Source organism: Mercenaria mercenaria, chromosome 13 (genome assembly GCF_021730395.1).
Source record: "Mercenaria mercenaria strain notata chromosome 13, MADL_Memer_1, whole genome shotgun sequence".
Lineage (NCBI taxonomy): Eukaryota > Metazoa > Mollusca > Bivalvia > Venerida > Veneridae > Mercenaria > Mercenaria mercenaria.
Genome location: NC_069373.1, coordinates 4,912,025 through 4,933,468, shown reverse-complemented (window position 1 = coordinate 4,933,468; position 21,444 = coordinate 4,912,025). Strand labels below are relative to the sequence as shown.

At 34.4% G+C, this 21,444-nt stretch overlaps 1 protein-coding gene across 2 annotated transcripts in view; it reads left to right on the top strand.

Moving 5' to 3' along the window:
• Window positions 1–2,322: 2,322 nt before the first annotated feature.
• Window positions 2,323–21,444, top strand: part of LOC123530072 (histone acetyltransferase KAT2B-like) — a 55,735-nt gene continuing 36,613 nt past the window's right edge. For both annotated transcript variants that reach the window (XM_045310764.2, XM_045310763.2), the window contains exons 1-3: window positions 2,323–2,541; window positions 15,651–15,774; window positions 19,502–19,647. In XM_045310764.2, coding sequence (XP_045166699.1) covers window positions 2,344–2,541; window positions 15,651–15,774; window positions 19,502–19,647 — 468 coding nt within the window. In that variant the 5' untranslated portion in view covers window positions 2,323–2,343. The remainder of the gene's footprint in view (window positions 2,542–15,650; window positions 15,775–19,501; window positions 19,648–21,444) is intronic.

Sequence of the window (21,444 nt, the reverse complement as noted above, 5' to 3'; positions counted from 1 at the left end):
TCATTTCACAAGTTCTGCCATCATTTAATGAAAAAGAACAGTGACAAAGATAATTGCCGAAACTGTTGTGCTTTCGGTTTTCTCAGCTACGTAAATTTTCACAACTTTTATACTGAAAGTGTATGAATCAAACGTTGTTTGAAAAACAACTTTTCTGACCAACAATTGCCTTGCCATCGCCCTTCCTAGGAACTTTAACAAACTAGCCAAGGTGCCTTTCTAACTTGCTGACAACAAAAACTGTTTAGATGATATAGTCTATTAGTCATTGGAATGGAACATAAAACCTATATTTATGTGTGCGTGTGCATATGTGCATGCGTGTGTGCGTGCATGCGTGTGCGCGCGTGTGTGTGTGTGTGTGTGTGTTTATCTTATGTACGTGTATGGCACGCCAATTGTCCAATAATTTCGTGAACCCAGGTTCATCGTTAAAAAATTAGTATTAATTTAATGATCGATAAACTAGGTTTTCGAACGTAAAACCAGGTTTTTCGAATACTAATTTAACCTATATTTTCGAGCGAAAACATAGGATAACGCCGTAAACCATAGTTCACGTACATTAATGACTGTTCATTTATTATTTTAATCAAAACTTGGTTTCGAAGTTTCCTAGCCTGGTTTTCTGGCTGTATGGTATTTTTTTTATATAATTACAGCAAACATTTTATAAATAAATTTTAAGCCTCTAAAGTAGCACATTTTATCTGATAAAAAATAAACCATCCAATGTTTCGGAGCCAGTGGCAATAAAAATGAAACAACCTGTTGTAGTTACTTCCATTATTAATCAAGAAAACTTAACATATGAAAAATATGACAGAATAAAAAGAGGGACGGGAGTCAGTCTAAGAAGTTTCCAAGCACGATCTCTTTTGTAAGTTCAGTAACATGTTGTTTAGGATCAACATCTACATGACAATAAACCATTTTGTGAACAACTAGGCTGCTATATTGTCTTCTAGATTGCAAAGTATCCCAAGTTAAGTCTTTTATGATATTTGAGACTGTGCCCGGGGTCTTGCTATAATTGTTTGTTACAAATCTTGCAACTTGTCTTTGAATATTTTCTCAGGGGCCTCAGTGGCTGAGTGGTTAAGGTCGCTGACTTCAAATCACATGCCCCTCATCGATGTGTGTTCGAGCCTCAGTCGGGGTGTTGAATTCTCCATGCGAGGAAGCCATCCAGCTGGCTTACGGAAGGTCGGTGGTACTACCAAAGGTGCCCGCTCGTGATGAAATAATGCACTTTGGGGCACCTGGGGTCTTCCTCCACCATTAAAAGCTGGAAAGTCGCCATATGACCTATAATTGTGTCGGTGCGACGTTAATCCCAACAAAATAAATAAATGAATTGAATGTTTTCTAATTTATCTATATTCTTCTGATGGTTAGGATCCCATACACTAGAACAGTATTCTAAAGTTTGTCTTACAATAGTGTTATAAGCATGGTGGAACTCTTGGAAGAATGAATGTTCGTTTTAAGAAAACTAAGCTCTGACTAGCTTTGTTAGAAATTTTATTTACATGAGGAGACCAAGATAAATTTGATGTTACTTCCACGCCTAAATAGGTGGCTTAACAGACACCAGACAGAGGCTGGTTGTGCAAGGTGTAGATTGTATTTAAAGGCTTTCTAGACCTAGAGACATGCAATATGTGACCGCCGGGCTCAAAAGCCATGTTGGTTGTACACCAGGATATTGCATTTGTCGAAATGATCTAGAGCATTACTAACTACTATATATGTGCTCTATAATCTTACAAGCTATACAGGTTAAAGAAACTGGCCTATAATTTAAAGCTTGAATATTTTCACCTTTTTTAAAAAACAGGCGTTACATAGGCCTCGGACCAGTCTGATGGTACAGAACCAGTATTTAGGGATTTATTGAAAACGATGATACTGTAAAATTGGTGCTATCTCATTTGCACATTCCTTTAAAATTCTAGGTTTAATCTGATCTGTACCTGATATTTTGTATGGATTAAAGCTTTCCAGAATTTTCCTAACACCAAATTCTGTTACATTTATTTCAACCTATGTCAAATCTAGCCCCATTCTCAGTATCTTTACAGTAGAGAGAGACTGGCGGTGGTCAATATGTAATTGCATCGCTTCTGTGAAGTTCTGTCCTTTTTTAACTGTAGCATACTGTCTTTTTAGCATTTATTCTCTTAACATTTGTAACATATTATTTCTTTAACAACTGTTTCTCTGGCAGCGGCGTCCAGTAGACGGTTGGGCGAAAGCTCGGCACGGTTTCAGTCCGGCGGTACGGGATATAACTGCCTATCTCGAAGGGTATGGTAATGTTTCGAATGCACAACAACAACAATGGCGGAAGAGGAAAAGTCGCTTCCAAATTTACAAAATGGAAATCCGGGTGCAAAACCGACTCCTACTCAAGCAAATACCACTGGGGAGATGAGTAGACCAAATAATTTACAAAGAATCGCCCAAAAGAAAGCATTAGTACGAAGTTATCCTCGGACAAAGAAACTCGAAAAGCTTGCGGTTTATTCGTCCTGCAAGGTATCTGACCACACAGCACTTAGTGTGTCACTGTGCATAAATAGAAATTTATCCTGTCACTTGCAGTATTTTCGACCCGATATCAGGGTGCCGTATATCTTTCTTGATATACCGTCAGTTGATCATGTGACCAGTGATATACGGTCAGTTGATCATGTGACCTTATGATCGATATTGTTGTCATTCATAATTTTAACATGTCCAAAACATTGTGGAATTATACTTATTTTACTTGGGTATTGATTACATTTTACTCGGACTTTATCATAGACTCCCTGTGTAAAATCTCAAACTTTAAACTAAAATTAAGGTATTACATCAATATAATATTTCAATGAAACTTCAAAGTTTTGTTGTTTGTAGTGTCATCTGGGGCATGTGCACTGAAATTTTTTTATTTGATTTCTAAAATAGTTTGATATTTATTTTCAAAGCCACTATATCTTCATTGTAAATATACTTAGTTATACCCAAGTGGAAACTGGCAGGTACTCGAAAATGCAGCTCTCTGATTGGTCAATTATAACCCCTAATGTACTGTGATGTCATGATAAAGTTATGAATAAGAAATTTTGCAACGAAACCATCATCATTGTGTTGGAAATGTCCGAACTAAGAAAATGAGTGGTCAAATAATGAGTTTTTATTCAAAAACGAAGAAGTTATTGCGATTTTGCCAGTAATCACGTCATTATATAAGTGACGTCATTACGAATATGACGTCATTAAAGCGGTTGTCGCACACTTATTTTTGTAAAATAAATTGCCAAATATCGGAAAATGAAGTAATGACAAGATAAATAGAATAATAGGTTAGTGCCTAAGATGGAGAAAGTTTATCTGGCTCGGCTCCGGACGTTATCAGGTTCGCCTTCGGCTCACCCGATAACCTCCTCCACCTCGCCAGATAAACTTTCTCATCTACGACACTAACCTATTATTCTCTATTTATTAATGCCATATTTCCTAAGCTTTAACATTTTCTTCTTATTTAAACTAAAGTGCTGTAAAAATTAATCTTAGTTTATCCTGTCATCCAATCGGAGCGTATGCCAGGAATTCCAGACAGTTCCCCCCAAGACTATTCCCCCTCTGACAATTCCCCCCCTGACGATTCCCCCCCAAACTGGGGGGGAATCGTCACCTTATTTTATTTATATTATTTTTTCTTTATACTGATGTAAAAATATCTTTTTTTTTACTAATTTTGTTCTAAGGTGAGCTTTTTATTATTCTACATGAAGAAATTATTATTCTTTGACCTGGTAACTAACAGTTCATTGGATAATTATATTTATATCCTTTATTCTATTATCTATATTTTTTAGTTAGACATTGTGAAAATATTCTTAGGACGGGCGTTGGAAGGTGTTTGATATTGGGGCCGCGAAAGATGGGGTAGGTACTGGAGGGAGATACCTCCTCCCATAATGGGGGTATGGGGAGGCTCCCCGGAATTTTTTTGTTCTGGTACATTTTAGGGGTATTGATTCCAGTATTTTCTTACTATTTACATAATGTAACAAATTTAAGAAATGATTTTAAAAGTTTTTCATGATGAAAACATGTGAAATCAGAGAATACGTACCTCATCATAGTGAAGCCAAGCACTGAACATTGAATGAGCGCTGTTCAGGATTTTTTATTCCAAAAGTGCGTTTTGGAAATTTGAAATTTAGTGGTTTGTTAGGAGTATCCATTATGAGTATTATAAAAGATATGACGTAAGTTAAACTTCACTTCTTATTTTGTTTGAAATATCAATTTTTGAGTAAAAACAATTTATGCAATTAATTCCTTACATATTAGTGGTGTGATAAATCTTAATACTTAATTACCTCTTCCATAAAAAAAAAACATGACAATTATTTTTCTTAATTTTCTACATTAATTCCTTAGATCTTAGCGGCAGGGTATATTATGTGGTATCATTTTTAAGTGTATTAACTCTATATTGTGAGGCTTCTTTAATAAACTTAGCTATCTTAAGAAGCAGCTTAGCATTTTTCGAAGACATTGAATTATTATTATTTTTCTGAATAGTGGGCCATTGTGTATTACCAAGGTTCTTTCTAATATCTGTTTATTGAGTGTAGGACAAAATCCTCTGCGGATTTTTCAATATCTATAATTATCTACATCTAATGAATGTGAATGGAAAGAGGTGTCTTGAAAATAATTATAATCATAGAGTATAATATTGATAACTGATGCACTTATTAAAGAACAAAATTCAGCCAAAAGACTCAAAAAGAGATTTTTAAATAATTATGTTAACTGTGTCATTGGTTAATTGTATCCATTATTTTAACTAATGTACATATTTTCAGGACACAAATATCGCATAAAATATGAGAACGCCAAAAAAATATTGTTTTATAAATAAATAAAAAAGGAGTGCCAGGTCAGTACTTACGGACAATTATAACTCACAGGACCACTGCATCCGCTTTATTTGATTTTATATATATGTAGAATCTGATAAATACTTCCATCTTACAGAAGGATTATTTACTCATGAAACAGAAAATAGTACTTGTATAAAATAAATCTCAAACCTTTTTGGGATATTTTATTCCAGAAAAAAACCCTAAAATGTATAATAATTAAGGGATACATACAAACAAATCATTGTTCCTTTGACTTCTCAATTCGATTGAAAGGTGCTGATTACCAGAATCGCGTAATGACATTATTGCAATAAACAAAGGGGTAAATTCAGAAATAGTCAAAATCGGCCTAACTTCAAAAATCTTTGAAAATCTGTCAAATGAAACATAAATATGTCTTTTTTCATATTTCATTACTGTAATTACCTTTTCTGCACGTTTGTCGCGTTTTCCGGGCTTTTTATCACGCCTACCCAAACACACTTTTGACGTCATTACGTTTGATTTTATTTAACGTCATGTAGTTGTACAAAACACGTATATATAGTCTTATCCATTTTATTTGTAGTTTGCGCATGAACTCCTAATATCCAACGGACAAAGACCGTTTTTCACATTTTTCTTGCTTTTAATTACATGTCAGCCATATGACAATATGCTTAGTCGCGAAAACATGTGACAAATTGACAATTCGGGAACCACTCATTTAACTCTAATTATAATACTTTACCCGTGGCAATAATCAGTAACGTTGAAGTGGAAAGCTGAAAGTGATGTTTTCTACCATTTTCAGGTGCTATCCCAACCAGCCATATGTACGTCAGGTCTCGTGTTCACAAAACATTTTCAGTCTCGGCTGAGATAATGAAACTTTATTTGTCATTTATATCTGAACAGCGTGTTTAAAACTAAATTTTAAGTTAATAACCATTTTCAAATGATTTTTCAGTATTGATGGTCAGTTTTAGTTGGAATTAAGTTTTGAAGTTTTAGAAAAATTGATATTGAAATTTCAAGCTCAAACTCGGCTGAGACCGAAAAATGATTTGTGAACACGAAGCCAGGCTAGCCAATCTTGAACACTGCGCGACCTCAAAGTAAAAAAGAAATAAACATTCTTTTTGTGACTACGTATGTCCGGGAATAAAATGTAAGAAATCGCTATTATGATAATGTAGAGGATTTTGTTTCGTTCATTATATGACTATTCTATTTTCGTACCCCTTTTAAAACGAATTCACTATAATGATAATCATCGGGAATATTCGGGTTAATTTATTGAGCAAACTACCAAAAGTACCTTCCGCGCCTACACCAAATGCTATATTCTTTTTCCTGCAAACCGACATATTCAACAAAGAAGAAAAGAAATATTATGAAAGAAATTTTAGAAAATACTAGAATAAACAATTGTGCGTTTGATGTGTATTACTTTTTAACATTCATTACAAAACGAGTTTTTCCGGCGCCAGCGAAAAGACCGAGAAATATATAGTTACGATGTGCAAGAATTGGTAATATTGTAAATAGGAACATGGAAATCTTGAATAGTTTCAGCATTCTTTACATATTGACCAAAGACGGAAACAAAATTAAGACATATTAAAATTGTTAGTAGAAAGTGTAGATTCTTTTCAGAAAATCAGTAACATAGTTACATATAAATAATACAAATCGCCAAAATTATATCGAAATTTTGCCTAAATAAAATTGAATCCATATTATGCATTGTAAATGCAAATCTAATTATGAACTTAAAGAAGTTATGACAGTCGTTTATACATGTTGCAAAGTAGAACGAAAGCAGGTGCAACGTATGTTAACGTGCCTATCCTCTAAATTTCGTTTTTAGACAGAATACCATATTTCTTGACAATAAAGAATTTCACGTACAAGGTCAAACTCCAGACTAAACGTATCTATATTAAAACTGAAATGCAGCTAACATTTCCGTACAAACAAACGACAAGTTTAATAAAAACAAATTAAAAATACGTATCTCCAACGTATGGTAAAAGATATTTAAGGTATAACACAGAATACCAAATTTAAACGATGACAGTCATGACCTTGGTCTTGTATCAAGACGCCGGACTTAGAAACTCTGGAGTATACAATTTCATTCTCCAGCTCCTTAAACGAATCCCATTTACAGGATCTTTGTGTGTTTTATGCTAAATATCAACGTTTTTTCTTGAACTAGAATCCAAAACCTTAAATAATTTACCATTGTTCAGGAGTAACGCGGTTGAAACCAAGGTCAACCTGTTTTACACTAATGTAGAAAAAAAAATAAAGATAACTATTCATTTTAGTAGATAGGTACAGCATTCAAATTAGTCAGCAGAAACAAGAGCGGCTCAAGAGGGGGCGACCTCTTTAAAACCTTGCGGGTATACATTTTATAACAAAAAGTTGAAACATAAGTAATTCAACACACAAAATCTTTGGCTAGTTTCGCTCGTAAAAATATACATGTAAATAGTATTCATAACTGCTAAAGGTCTTGAACGAAAGTTGGGTTTTAATCAACCTTCTTTTTTTTACAAATTTAAAAGCTCACAATGATTGTGTCAAATATTGAGGCCCAATGTGTGTGAAGTATACACTGGATTGAATCACTAAAGTGTATTGGCGTATGTTTTTTCCAAGGGGGCATGTCCCCATTCTGCACCCCCGCTATACCATAATCAGCCCATTTAACGTTTCATTGAAATGAGTAATTGTAATTTAGCATTATGTGAATAAGACTGGGATGCGTACAGAAGGATACTTAAAATTTTAGCCAATTATTGTATCATCTTAAGAAAAAAAGATTAAACCTTTTAAAAAATGATATATAAAATACGTCATATAGTAGATCTACCAGATCTAATAAACGAATGTGGACTAGAGTTCTAGTAAACAATTTAAATAAGCCTAAACGTTGTTTCATTTTCGAGTTAAAACATATTTAAGTAGGCTACATTATTGAAAGAACCTGGTTACCTGTAGGCCTAACGTATTTTTCCATATTTTCTACTCAATATGAATTCAAATTTAGTAATGTTTTAGGAATAAAGATGACCTTATTCAAGAAAACCTACTAAAATTACTGAGAATACACAAAGTGTGGGTGTAAGAAACACGATGTAAATATCTTCCGAACATAGCCTACCTTCCATTGTGTCTGCGTGTGAACTTCGAGCAATTCGTTGTTTTCGTCTCATATGTTTCAAAGATAAAAAAAATGTCTTCTACAATAACTAATAATAACCGGCATATTAACATATTCAAATGTAAATTCATGTCAGACAGCGGCAGTAAAATGGTTTTGTCTAGTTACTGTAGCAGTATTGCCTGTGCTGTTCACATTGCAATTTGTACTGGCTAGTTTGGTGGGAAATTACACCATGCACCGGGAATGTATATTGCCGCCATTTCCTGTCGTTTTCTAAATATACCCGGTACTATTTCTTTCTACCTGATGTCGTACACCTACATGGCACTGCTAAATAAACCTAAAAATAGCAACCTATTAATTTTAAAGAGGTCATCAACATAATTGCCCAAACACTGGTCACGTTGGTGTACTACGCATAATTTGCAGTTTTTGAAAAGTGCAAGACAGTTATAGCAGAAGGCTGTATTTCAAACTTGGCTAAACAGTAAGCATTTATTGAACTATTTTCTTAACGAGAAATCCCATAACAAGCGAGACTTAAACTTCGATTTTTTAGGTACAAGTTAGAAAGCAAATACAAATGTACAAAAAAAACCATCGTATTAAAACGGAATTTATATTTATTTACCAACGTTAGAATTATTCGAGACATTTAGGCAATTCAAAAGCAAAACATTTTGTTCATTTTGCCGCATATCGTATTGATAGTGCGTGATATGCGAATGAGACAGTAGTTAGGCTATTACGCAGTGATACTACGTCATCAAGTATACACGTCATGATGCTTGGTATCTTCCTGGAATAGTATACAATGTGTATGTATGAGAAGGAGAATGTTATCTCTTTACTTCAGGATGAATTATGAAAATAAGGATTTCATAAGGATTAGAATAAGTGCATTCAGAGCATAACCGTTGCATGCTTATGAAACATACGCTTTTGTCTCTATGTTTCATTAGTATGTTTCGAATTTCGCCTGAAATTCATCAAAGAAAAATAGATTCTGTTGAGTGGAAATTGATGTCTACACTGGACTGTGATTAACTTTGACGCGTAACTTTTGGATTAGGAAACTAGGAGCATAAATGAACATTTACATCGCGTCATATTCATATAACTTGTAAGTACTGTAGACCTAATTTTATTGTTCTAAGTTTAGATATTGAGTAGATCTACTAATTTTCGGAAGTGGCAATTCGATTATCGTTTTAAATTAATGTCTTGATTGAAAGTAGATTTTATTTCCATTTAGAGTAGACACAATGAGAGATAATTTCTTGAAGTTGACCATATTAGTAGATCTAAGCCCCTTAATTTTTAGAAGATTCTCACGTAAATTGTCGCGATATGTCTACGTAACGCTTGAACTACGAATGAATTCAGGCACGTTTTGTGTGTAAATAGGCAACGGAAAAGTTCAATTTTCACCAAGAGCACAGGCCTCGACCACAAAAATATTACCACAGGTACGGACGAAATATAATTGTTATTTAAAAAAATACTTGCTATTTTGTGGTCGAGGCATGTGCTCTATACGAAATTTCCGTTGAAATGTGGCGAAACCGGTGAAAATATCCAGAATAGCCGTTCAGTACCAAGTTACAAAAATGTACCCCTCGCAGTTTTCATACAAAAACTCAAAAGATTTCATCAAAATATCTAGCAAATAAGAGATCAATAATTGAACTTACAGAAAATATGGGTTTTATCAAAAAGTGTTAAATTTTAGAATTCGTAATTTTCTTAGGCCGATTTCAAGCCTTCGTGGTCTTTGCCCTTTAATCAAAATGGTAACCAGTCAATCTTTCACACCTGTTGATTGAATTACCAGCTGTAAAACAGTAATCAAAGCTGACATTAATCAATCAATTATGATATTGTTGTTGTTACATTTTAATTGTGTTCTATGTGTTAGGATTATGATATTTATAATCAATATAACAATTTGTCCGTGTATAATGACAATTATCAGTATTCAGTATTACTAACTTTGTGTGATACTTTTGATGAAGCACTTGTTGGAAATTGTGATATTTAAACCAAAATTAGATAATGCCAATCAACTTCTTCTTGTAAGAAATTTATCAAAACCTGTATTGTAAGGATATAGTACTTTTTATCCAGAGAAAACACTATTACTCCATGCTTTCTGGAATGAAAGCAAACCAACACATGTAACATCCTTAATAAATTTCATGGTGAATTCTAAGGATATTTCAACTTGTAAAATTGTATTGATATTTCATCGTTTTTTTAATTCATGTTTGCAGCTTCGTTTTTGATCAAGTTTTTCATATTAATGTTTAAAGTGGTATTATTGGCTTTTATTAACATAACTGTAATCTTTTTAGTTTTCCCCAATTAATATGATTAAGATAGTTTTATTGTCCAACATCGGGAAACTCGGAAAACATGAAAGAATATTATGGTTAGATTATCACCCATGTAATTAGATATTTGATTCGATTTTTATTCTAGTATAATAATCTATAAACTACTTACATAAAAATAGAAAGAATGTAAAATAATTATGTATATAAAACACTAATGAAAATGCTAAAAATGATAATTTAATGCTTTATAGGACTAGCTAGCTATTATCCAAAGTAGTACAACTTCAAATAGAAATGAGCATTATTTTGACGATCAGACAACCTTATCATATGTAAATATTTCTTACTTCTTTTTATATATGTCGTAGCATAAAGGTTAATTCTCTATAGATCAATACAAAATTAACTTAATTGCTTTAAGTGTATTTAAGTTCTAAGCACTTTTATGATTTCCACGTTCCCAAAAATGCCACATTTTCACATAGAAAAATATGCTATTTTGACGATCAGATTACCTTATTAAATGTAAATATTTTCTATTTTTTTACATACATCTTTGCATAGAGGTTCCATTATAGATACCGTTAACAAATAAATAAATTGCTTTAAAAATAATTAAGTTCTCAGCCATGGCTACTTATCCAAAATGCTACTTCTTCACATAAAAAAATTCCTTATTTTGGGTACCAAATTAATGCATCAAATATAAGTTTTTCTATCTATTTTTAGCTCGACTATTCATAGAATAGTAGAGCTATTGGACTCGCCCATGCGTCGGCGTCGGCGTCCGCGTCCGCGTCCCGATTTGGTTAAGTTTTGTATGTAAGCTGGTATCTCAGCAACCACATGTGGGAATGGATTGAAACTTCACACACTTATTCACTGTGATAAACTGACTTACATTGCACAGGTCCCATAATTCTATTCTGCTTTTTTACAAAATTATGCCCCTTTTTCGACTTAGAAATTTTTGGTTAAGGTTTTGTATGTAAGCTGGTATCTCAGTAACCACTTGTGGGAATGGATTGAAACTTCACACACTTATTCACTGTGATAAACTGACTTACACTGCACAGGTCCCATAACTCTATTTTGCTTTTTTACAAAATTATGCCCCTTTTTCGACTTAGAAATTTTTGGTTAAGGTTTTGTATGTAAGCTGGTATCTCAGTAACCACTTGTGGGAATGGATTGAAACTTCACACACTTATTCACTGTGATAAACTGACTTACATTGCACAGGTCCATAACTCTATTTTGCTTTTTTACAAAATTATGCCCCTTTTTCGACTTAGAATTTTTTTGGTTAAGGTTTTGTATGTAAGCTGGTATCTCAGTACTCACTAATTGGAATGGATTGAAACTTCACACACTTGTTCACTGTCATGATCTGACATGCACAAAGCAGGTTCCATAACTCTATTTTGCTTTTTTACAAAATTATGCCCCTTTTTCGACTTAGAATTTTTTGGTTAAGGTTTTGTATGTAAGCTGGTATCTCAGTATCCACTAATGGGAAAGGATTGAAACTTCACACACTTGTTCACTGTCATGATATGACATGCAGTGCAAAGGGTCAATAACTCAACTTTGCATTTTACAAAATTATGCACCTTTTTAAACTTAGGAGTTTTGGGTTAAATTCTTATATGTAGGCTGGTATCTCAGTACCCTCTAATGGGAATGGATTGAAACTTCACACACTTGTCCACTGTCATGAGCTGATAAGCACTATGCAGGTTCCATAACCCTATTTTGCTTTTTTTAAATTATGCCCCTTTTTCGACTTTCGTATTCATTCAGTCGACAAGGCTGTTGAATAGTCGAGCGTTGCTGTCCTCCGACAGCTCTTGTTAAATATACAGTATTGGAGTATAGGATTTTTCCATATTAGATAAACTTTACAACTCTTTAAACATATTATAATATGGAGAGGGGGAACTGTCACCCTTACATAACATTGTGGGGGGAATTGTCCGGGAGTGAATTGTCTTGAGGGGGAATTGTCTTGAGGGGGAATCATCTTGGGGGGGAATAGTCTGACAACCGTATGCCAGGGCCTCCACTTTGGAACGCCAATGTCGCCATTTGTGATAATTCTAAGATGGCGCTACATTTTGCGAATTGGCGAAAATGAGTGGCGCACATTATTTTTAGGTCGTTCATGTTTTTTTCCGTAATGATATAAGCAATCAAGAATTGGTTCTCGATACACGTGTTTCCTAGGCGCTGGTTGTATATAAAATCGATAAACAGTCTAGGCCGTGTATTTGTCGATTCGGCTATGTTGGGTGACACTTTGGGAAGATAATTGCGTAAATATGTGTGAACTGATAACCAATGAGTTACAAAAACATCTGCCAACTTGTATATTTGAAGTAAGCCGAGGATTCACCAAAATTAACAATTATGGCATGCTTAAAGTGTTTGGATTTTTATAAAAGACCGACATGTATGATTGTGACATGCAGTTGTTTGACAAATTAATTAGTATAAAAGATACATATTAAGTTTTTTACTTTTTGCTGGTATGTAAGATAATTTCTAATTTGTCAGTTAAATCAAAATTATTTTAATAAGTTAAAACTTGTCAAGATTTTAACGATGGGTGTGGAAACAAAACCACAATGTCAATGGGCTCAGTTGGTATCCTGGCTAATTTCTTTAAAATGTTCAGAAAGTTTGGAAAAAAATGTAAATAAAAGACAGTATGGATTATAGAAATCTCATGACAGTTTAAGTTAAATTCTACTTTAAATTTAGAAACTGAACTTTTTATTTTGTTTTAACTTTTACAATTATTCAGTACACATAATTGTTATTGTTCCTATTTAATGTAATTATTTACAATAACTAATTTCCCTATGCACACTATGTGACTATGACAGCCAACTGAGAGAAATAAGTAGGTCAGAACTTTGGCTCAAAAGTGGCTCCAACTTTTTTAATTTGGTGAAAAGGGTGGCGACAAGTTTAAAAACCCCAGAGGAGGCCCTGGTATGCTGTAGGTTATTCTGCCATTATCCACATGCTTACGCCATACAGTTTAAATCGTCTTTTCAGTAAAAGTCTCAGAAACCATTTGTTGCATTTTTTGTTGAAAACAAAAGTTCTGCCATGAAATTATTGCCTGCATCTGTTTTTGAATGCAAGATATCTACATTAATGTTACATTTCACCATGTGAAAATGGCTAAATCTAGGCTTGTTTTACCCAGAGAGGAAGATGTTGTTTTTTTCACATGCTGATTGCCTTGTTGATTAATGAAAAATAAACGCTGGTCGATATTTACAGGTATGGATGATAGGATAAGACAGATATAGGTATTGATTTCTACGGAGTGTCTACTCCCGGTATTAGACCTTCCTGGTACATTTACCAGAAAATTTTTCCAATGGATTTCTATTGGGGATTTCCTAACAGAAATATGCAGAATAAGTTTGGACGTGACAGGACAGCAACAGTCAAAATTTATCATGCTGTCCTGAAACGTCCTATTATTTGGACTACTTGAAAGGCATATAGAGCAAATCTTGCATACTGTACATCATGTGGGAACTGAATGAGATCTCGTTTTACCAGTGTATGAAACAAACAGCAGAAAGATAAACATGTCATGAAAAACTTTCTATCAGATCGTTTGTTTATAATGGTGTTTTTTAGCTCACCTGAGCACAAAGTGCTCAAAGGTGAGCTTTTGTGATCGCCCTGTGTCCGTCATCATCCGTCCGTCGTCGTTGTCAACAATTTGACTGTTAACACTCTAGAGGTCACAATTTTTGCCCAATCTTAATGAATCTTGGTCAGAATATTACTCTCAATAAAATCTTGGACGAGTTCGATATTGGGTCATCTGGGGTCAAAAACTAGGTCACCAGGTCAAATCAAAAGAAAAGCTTGTTAACACTCTAGAGGTTACAATTTTGGTCCAATTTTAATGAAACTTGGTCAGAATGTTACCCTCGATAATATCTTGGACGAGTTCGATATTGGGTCATCTGGGGTCAAAACTAGGTCACCAGGTCAAATCAAAAGAAAAACTTGTTAACACTCTAGAGATCACAATTTGGACCCAATCTTATTGAAACTTAGTCAGAATCTTACCCTCAATAAAATCTTGGATGAGTTTGATATTGGGTCATATGGGGTCAAAAACTAGGTCACCAGGTTAGATCAAAGGAAAAGCTTGTTAACATTGTAGAGGCCACATTTATGACTGTATCTTCATGAAACTTAATCAGAATGTTAATCGTGATGATCTTAAGGTCAAGTTCGAATCTGGGTCATGTGGGGTCAAAAACTAGGTCACCAGGTCAAGTCAAAGGAAAAGCTAGTTAACACTTTAGAGGCCACATTTATGACCATATCTTAATGAAACTTGGTCAGAATTTTAATCTTTAGGTCAATAGGTCAGGTGAGCGATATAGGGCCTTTATGGCCCTCTTGTTTTTTTATGTTAGTAGTATTTTCTACACAGAGAAGGAATGAATTTATGATTGGAAGTCTGAGAAATGAACAAATGTCGTTTGAAAATTGGACCCGATTCGGTTTATTACCTGCCTGCCGTATCGCCAGTGTAATACTTAATTAAACGTCTGTCAATTTGATCACGATTGAGCAAGTCGGCAAACGCTTGAATAAGATAACTCGCTGACACAAGCTTACACAAGGTTATCTACTGTTGCCATTTTGTGTGTTTTATACTTCTTTGTTTAAACTGATAATCAAAAAGAAAGTTTTAAGATGTAACAAGTGTCACTGACGCAAAGGGTCCAGGACTGGCAGGAGCCAGGAGGTGCCAACTGCTGGTACCAAGGTCTAAGGAAGTGTCTAGGGTTATGGATCCATACCTCAAGAATCTGATTCTAGAGTTACAGATCCATACTCCTACCACTAGACAACCCAGTTAGGGATGTCTAGAGGAGTATCCATGGACCTCCTAATATGTGTCGGGTTATTTACATATATTTTGGTTGCAAATCAAATAGCATATAAGATTTAAATTTTAATCAATATTCACCTGAAATTTGAATCTGAATCAGTTGCAAATACCAGAGTTCACTATCTTAGGAATAGTGAATTATTATAGTTTTGTTAAATAATATGTTTCAAAAAATGTAAAAAAAATAATTTTCCTCAACTCTTTGTGAGGCTTTGCCTTATTTTTTTTATTAGTTTTCCTGTGCATATTTAGTCAGATTGTTCTCATCTCATCTTTTACAGACAGAAGGTTGCAAGTGTAATGGCTGGAAAAATCCCAATCCTCCCCCAACACCTCCCAGAGTTGATGTATCACAGCCTCTCGCCAACCTTACAGACCCTTGTAGGAGCTGTACACATACACTTGGTAATTTATTTTAGCTTACCTGAGCGCAAAATAATTAGGTGAGCTGTTATGATCACCTTTTGTCCATCTTGTGTTATTGTACCCCCCAACAACAAAGTTGTAAGGGGGGGTATACTGGTTTCAAGTTGTCTGTCTGTCTGTCTGTCCGTCTGGCCGTCTGTCCGTAGACGCAATCTTGTGCGCACCATCTCTCCTTATCCCCTTGATAGAATTTAATGGAACTTCACACAAGTGATCAGTACCAACAGTAGTTGTGCATGGGGCATGTTAGGTTCTTTTAGAAAAAAAATTTGCAGAGTTATGGGACTTTGTTTTTTGTTACTATACTATATACATAGACACAATCTTGTGCGCACCATCTCTCCTCATCCCCTTGACACAATTTAATGAAACTTCACACAAGTGATCAGTAACAACAGTAGTTGTGCATGGGGCATGTTAGGTTCTTTCAGAAAAAAAAAATTGCAGAGTTATTGGACTTTGTTTTTTTGTTACTATACTATATACATAGACACAATCTTGTGCGCACCATCTCTCCTCATCCCCTTGACACAATTTAATGAAACTTCACACAAGTGATCAGTAACAACAGTAGTTGTGCATGGGGCATGTTAGGTTCTTTCAGAAAAAAAAAATTGCAGAGTTATGGGACTTTGTTTTTTTGTTACTATACCATATACATAGACACAATCTTGTGTGTACCATCTCTCCTCATCCCCTTGACACAATTTAATGAAACTTCCCACAAGTGATCAGTAACAACAGTAGTTGTGCATGGGGCATGTTAGGTTCTTTCAGCGACAAAAATTGCAGAGTTATGGGACTTTGTTTCTTGTTAACATACTATGTACATACAGTCTGCATATGCAGTCTTGTGGGTGCCTAATCTACCAAACCCTTGCACACAATTTAATGAAACTTAACACAAGTGATCAGTACCAACCCTAGTTGTGCATGGTCCATGTTACATTCTTTTAGATAAATATTCTGCATAGTTATGGTACTTTGTTTTTTGTCACTATACTGTATACATACAGTCTATATACATACAGTCCACATAATTATGCAGTCTTGTGTGCGTCAAATTGCTATGTACTGTGTCAGTGCATGTGGGGGGTACATTCATCACCTTTAGTGATAGCTCTAGTTGTCATTGTCACATTTTGTAGTACAGTAGAGAGTACAGTTTTGGCTTCATGTTATTATTGAAACCTGATTAGAATATTTTCCACAATAAAATGTTGAGTATTTTGAAACTGGGTCTTCTGGTCATTGTGTCATATCATAGAACAATCTTATAGATATCAGGGGTCACACTGGGAATTTTTTTCTCTGAGCCACTGCTTTTTCCGAAGATAAAATTATGAGGCCAACAACGGCGAAGCGCATAGCATTGACGTTCTTGTAGGACTATATTATATGTATCAAAGTACTCATACTACTCAAGAAATTAATGTAGTTATTACATATTTCTTTGTAACCCTTTAAAACTATTTAGAAAATCAATTTGTGTTAATTTCTAAAATTATCTTTTTTATAAACATCTGCCATTTAATAAAAAAATTCTGAAAATCACATTTAAAATAAAGATGTCAAAAAAGATGTCAAAAAAGAAAAAAAAATATTTTGCACATTGCCTGTAAGTGGGTGGGGTTCGATGCCTTCGCATGTTTTATTCTCGAAAATTACTTCAAAATAAGAGCTCCTTTTGAAACAGTTGTCAAATTTTTCTTAAATGTAAACTTTTTATTGGCTTTTTATTAAGATTGCACTAAAAAATCTCGTCAGAAATGACAGAAATATCCGAAAATCACGGTCGTGAAAACGGGTGACAAATTTGGAAAACGTAAGAATTAAATATTTGATAAAATACCTATGTTTTATTGCTTTTCTATCATCATAGCTATTCAATACTTACAATTTCTGCTTGTCTAAAGCATTTTTATTTGTTTTTGCCCAAACTAACCCTCGGCAATCATAGAAAATTTGTCTAACGGCCGACTGCTCATAAAATTGTATCAAGTGCGCAAAATGATGATTATAATTATCCAGTTTGTTATTCAATAATCTAATTATCGCCAGTTAACTGCCTGATCAAATAAAAAAAATTGGCTCCCTCCCTTTCAATAACGGATGTTGTGTCTACACAGATTATTGATTTTTCACACCTTCTGGTTCGAAAAACTGGCAATATTTGTAGTTTTGCAAGCGGACATAGCCAGGCCATTTTCGCCACTTAGAAAATTTCGGAGCCACATTTAATTTTTTGTCGCAAATGGCTCAAGTGGCGATCGACAGCATGACCCCTGGATACCCTAGAGGTTACATGCCTTATCAGAATAACTTAACCTGAACCTACATGGTAAGTTTGAGACTTGATTATCTGATACGAAAAACCAGGTCAGTTTGTTTAATGAGCAATACAGGACCTTTGTACTATTTATTTTCAAGGTTGGCAAAAACCCAGGTTTTAAGCATATTGCCCAGCCCAGTGGGTAATACTGGGAAAACGCGGGTTTTACTGGGCAATAGTGGTCAATACTGGGCAATAAAATATTTCAGTTCAAACTTAATACATGTTCATATTAGTTGATTAACAACCCATATAGGGATAGCAGTGACACCTGCATGCCTAGTGCTATAATATCTATAAAAATCTATTGAATAGACATTATTATGATGATGATTGAGCAGTTATTGAGCAAGATTAGGGGATTAAAGTTAGAAGTGTGAAGTTCTGTGAACAACTTAAAACTGGTCATTTTACTCAGACATGAAAATCAGTTTAGATCACACTGTCGATTCTATCATATAACCATAAAATCTAAGGACCCTGTGTAGAATTGTTTTAATGTTACTGTGGATGATTAAAAAAGAGGGCACTGTGGTTAGTTCCAAAATCGACAGTCTGAAAGTTCATAGACTGAAATATTACACTGTGTTAGTCAATTGAAAGGGTGTTTTCAAATTTCGGTATTATTCAGACAAAAAACTCAGAAACAGACTTGGCTTGAAACTGCAAAACTTGTGTTCAGTTACAGAATGCTTTGTGATAAAGAAATAGACTGTAGACTATCTTTTCAGAAATAAATTTTTAGAAAACCTGTCATATATTAAGCAAAATCTGGTAGTGACCTAGTGAGATCTTACTATAAATGTTGAAAGGTGTTTACTTTCACATAAAAATATTTTGTTGCGTAAATAAACCATAATTTTGTTAATGAAACTGTTCTGTCAGCTACCTGTCACTTCACCAATGGTTTCCAAGTACCGGTTAAGTAAAATGTAATGTAAGAATTAGCTCACATTTTATAACATAGGAACTCAATTGTTTTGTAAAAAAAATAGAAAAACTTCTTATTGCCCACTTCATTAATTTTTAGGAGTATTGCCCAACCCGGGATCCCGGGCAGGTTTACCCACTGTGGACAGGCAGTTGCCAACCCTGTTTATTTTAGTTCAGTTTTAATGTAAGCCAGTTTTGCATAGGCTTATTAATATTTGAATCACTTCCAAGTCTGCTTCGAGAGGAAAACCCCCAGTATTGATGTCATTGAAGAGATGGTGTGAATCTGACCTCATTGGAGGTAAAAGCCATAACTTCCAGGCTGACTGACTGGCAACTTAACTGCTGAACCACAACCCCATTTAATTCAGGCTTTTACGTTTGTGCTGTGTATCGTCAAGAAGTGTTATGTTAGATAAATGGTATGTATTTCTATTTCAGATGCACATGTATCACATCTCGAATCTACTGCTGAGGAAGAGCTGAACAGATTGTTGCGGATCGTGGTTGATGTAGAGAATCTCTTCATGTGTGTTCATAAAGAAGAAGACGCAGAGACCAAACAAGTCTACTTTTACCTGTTTAAGGTATTTGAAAAGTCTTTTGAAAGCAGCATGCTCCCAGCTTTATGCCTAATTTTTCAGAATTTAAAAACACTTTTCTTAGTTGTTAATTGTTCGAAAACCAGGGCTGAAATTTTGCACTTGCTAACTCGCTAAATGCGAGTAGATAACAACCTCACACGATCTTTTTTTGAGTGTACAAATAACAGTCAAAATGGTTTTGTTTGAAGATGAGGCAGTGACAGGGTTTTCCTTGTGTGCAGAAGACAGAAAACACGTCATCTTGCTTTTGTTTTTGAGCCATTTTGTTGAATGGTTTAACGTATAAGGAGATGTAGAGGTCTATCTGATAATTAAATCTAAAACGAAATCTACCTTACTACTTCGTACCTACACATGAATCGTTACTTACTTACAATATTGGGTACGAAAATTCGCGTTGCCGCATTTGGCTAGTAGTTAAGTTGTGCCATCAATGATGCTTTCAGAATTATTTTGAGGGTCATTTTGAAAATCTGTGTGCTAAATAGCACAAAATTGTGTGTTAATGAAAACCCTGCAATCATGTTCTAACACGATTTTTAAGGATATTGTAACATTTTTAATTGAAAGTCTAAATATGCAAGTAGATTTACAGAATAAGTTGCTACTTGCTAAAATTTGCAAGTGGTCAAAAAATATTGAGCCCTGAAAACACTCTTGTTCGTAGCTAACTTTGTAGTCAAACTCTCAAAAGTGTTAGTCATGCAAAATTTTGAAATTTGATGTAAAATAGAAAGAATTAAGATATATTTTAAATTTTGAACATTAAAATATCAAATTACACTCGCATCTGGTAATCTCCAGGATCATAACCAGTCAAAGTTAACAGGCAGCAAATAGTCAGTCGCTGATTGGAAAATTGTGTGTCTGTAATCAGGTATCGAGTAGCATTCGCTGATTTTTCATTTGCAATAATGGAAGAAAAATACACAAGATTTGCTTAACTGTGTCTATGTTTTCATACTAGATATTATAAAACTGGGAGCACATATTACCATGGTGTTCAGGAATCAGATGATCATATATTTTAAACAAAGTATCAAAGAACAAACATTTTATAATATGTGGAGCCAGTTTTCATTGATCATAATAGTGTTTTCTTTTGTTAAGCTTTCAAGTGAGTCATGTATGGACACTTTAGTATTATTTTTAGCTCGACTATTCATAGAATAGTAGAGCTATTGGACTCGCCCATGCGTCGGCGTCCGCGTCGGCGTCCGCGTCCCGATTTGGTTAAGTTTTTGTATGTAAGCTGGTATCTCAGCAACCACTTGTGGGAATGGATTGAAACTTCACACACTTATTCACTGTGATAAACTGACTTACATTGCACAGGTTCCATAACTCTGTTTTGCTTTTTTACAAAATTATGCCCCTTTTTTGACTTAAAAATTTTTGGTTAAGGTTTTGTATGTAAGCTGGTATCTCAGTAACCACCTGTGGGAATGGATTGAAACTTCACACACTTATTTACTGTGATAAACTGACTTACATTGCACAGGTTCCATAACTCTATTTTGCTTTTTTACAAAATTATGCCCCTTTTTCGACTTAGAATTTTTTGGTTAAGGTTTTGTATGTAAGCTGGTATCTCAGTACTCACTAATGGGAATGGATTGAAACTTCACACACTTGTTCACTGTCATGATCTGACATGCACAAAGCAGGTCCCATAACTTTATTTTTTTTTTTACAAAATTATGCCCCTTTTTCAGCATAGAAATTTTTGGTTAAGTTTTTGTATGTAAGCTGGTATCTCAGTATCCACTAATGGGAAAG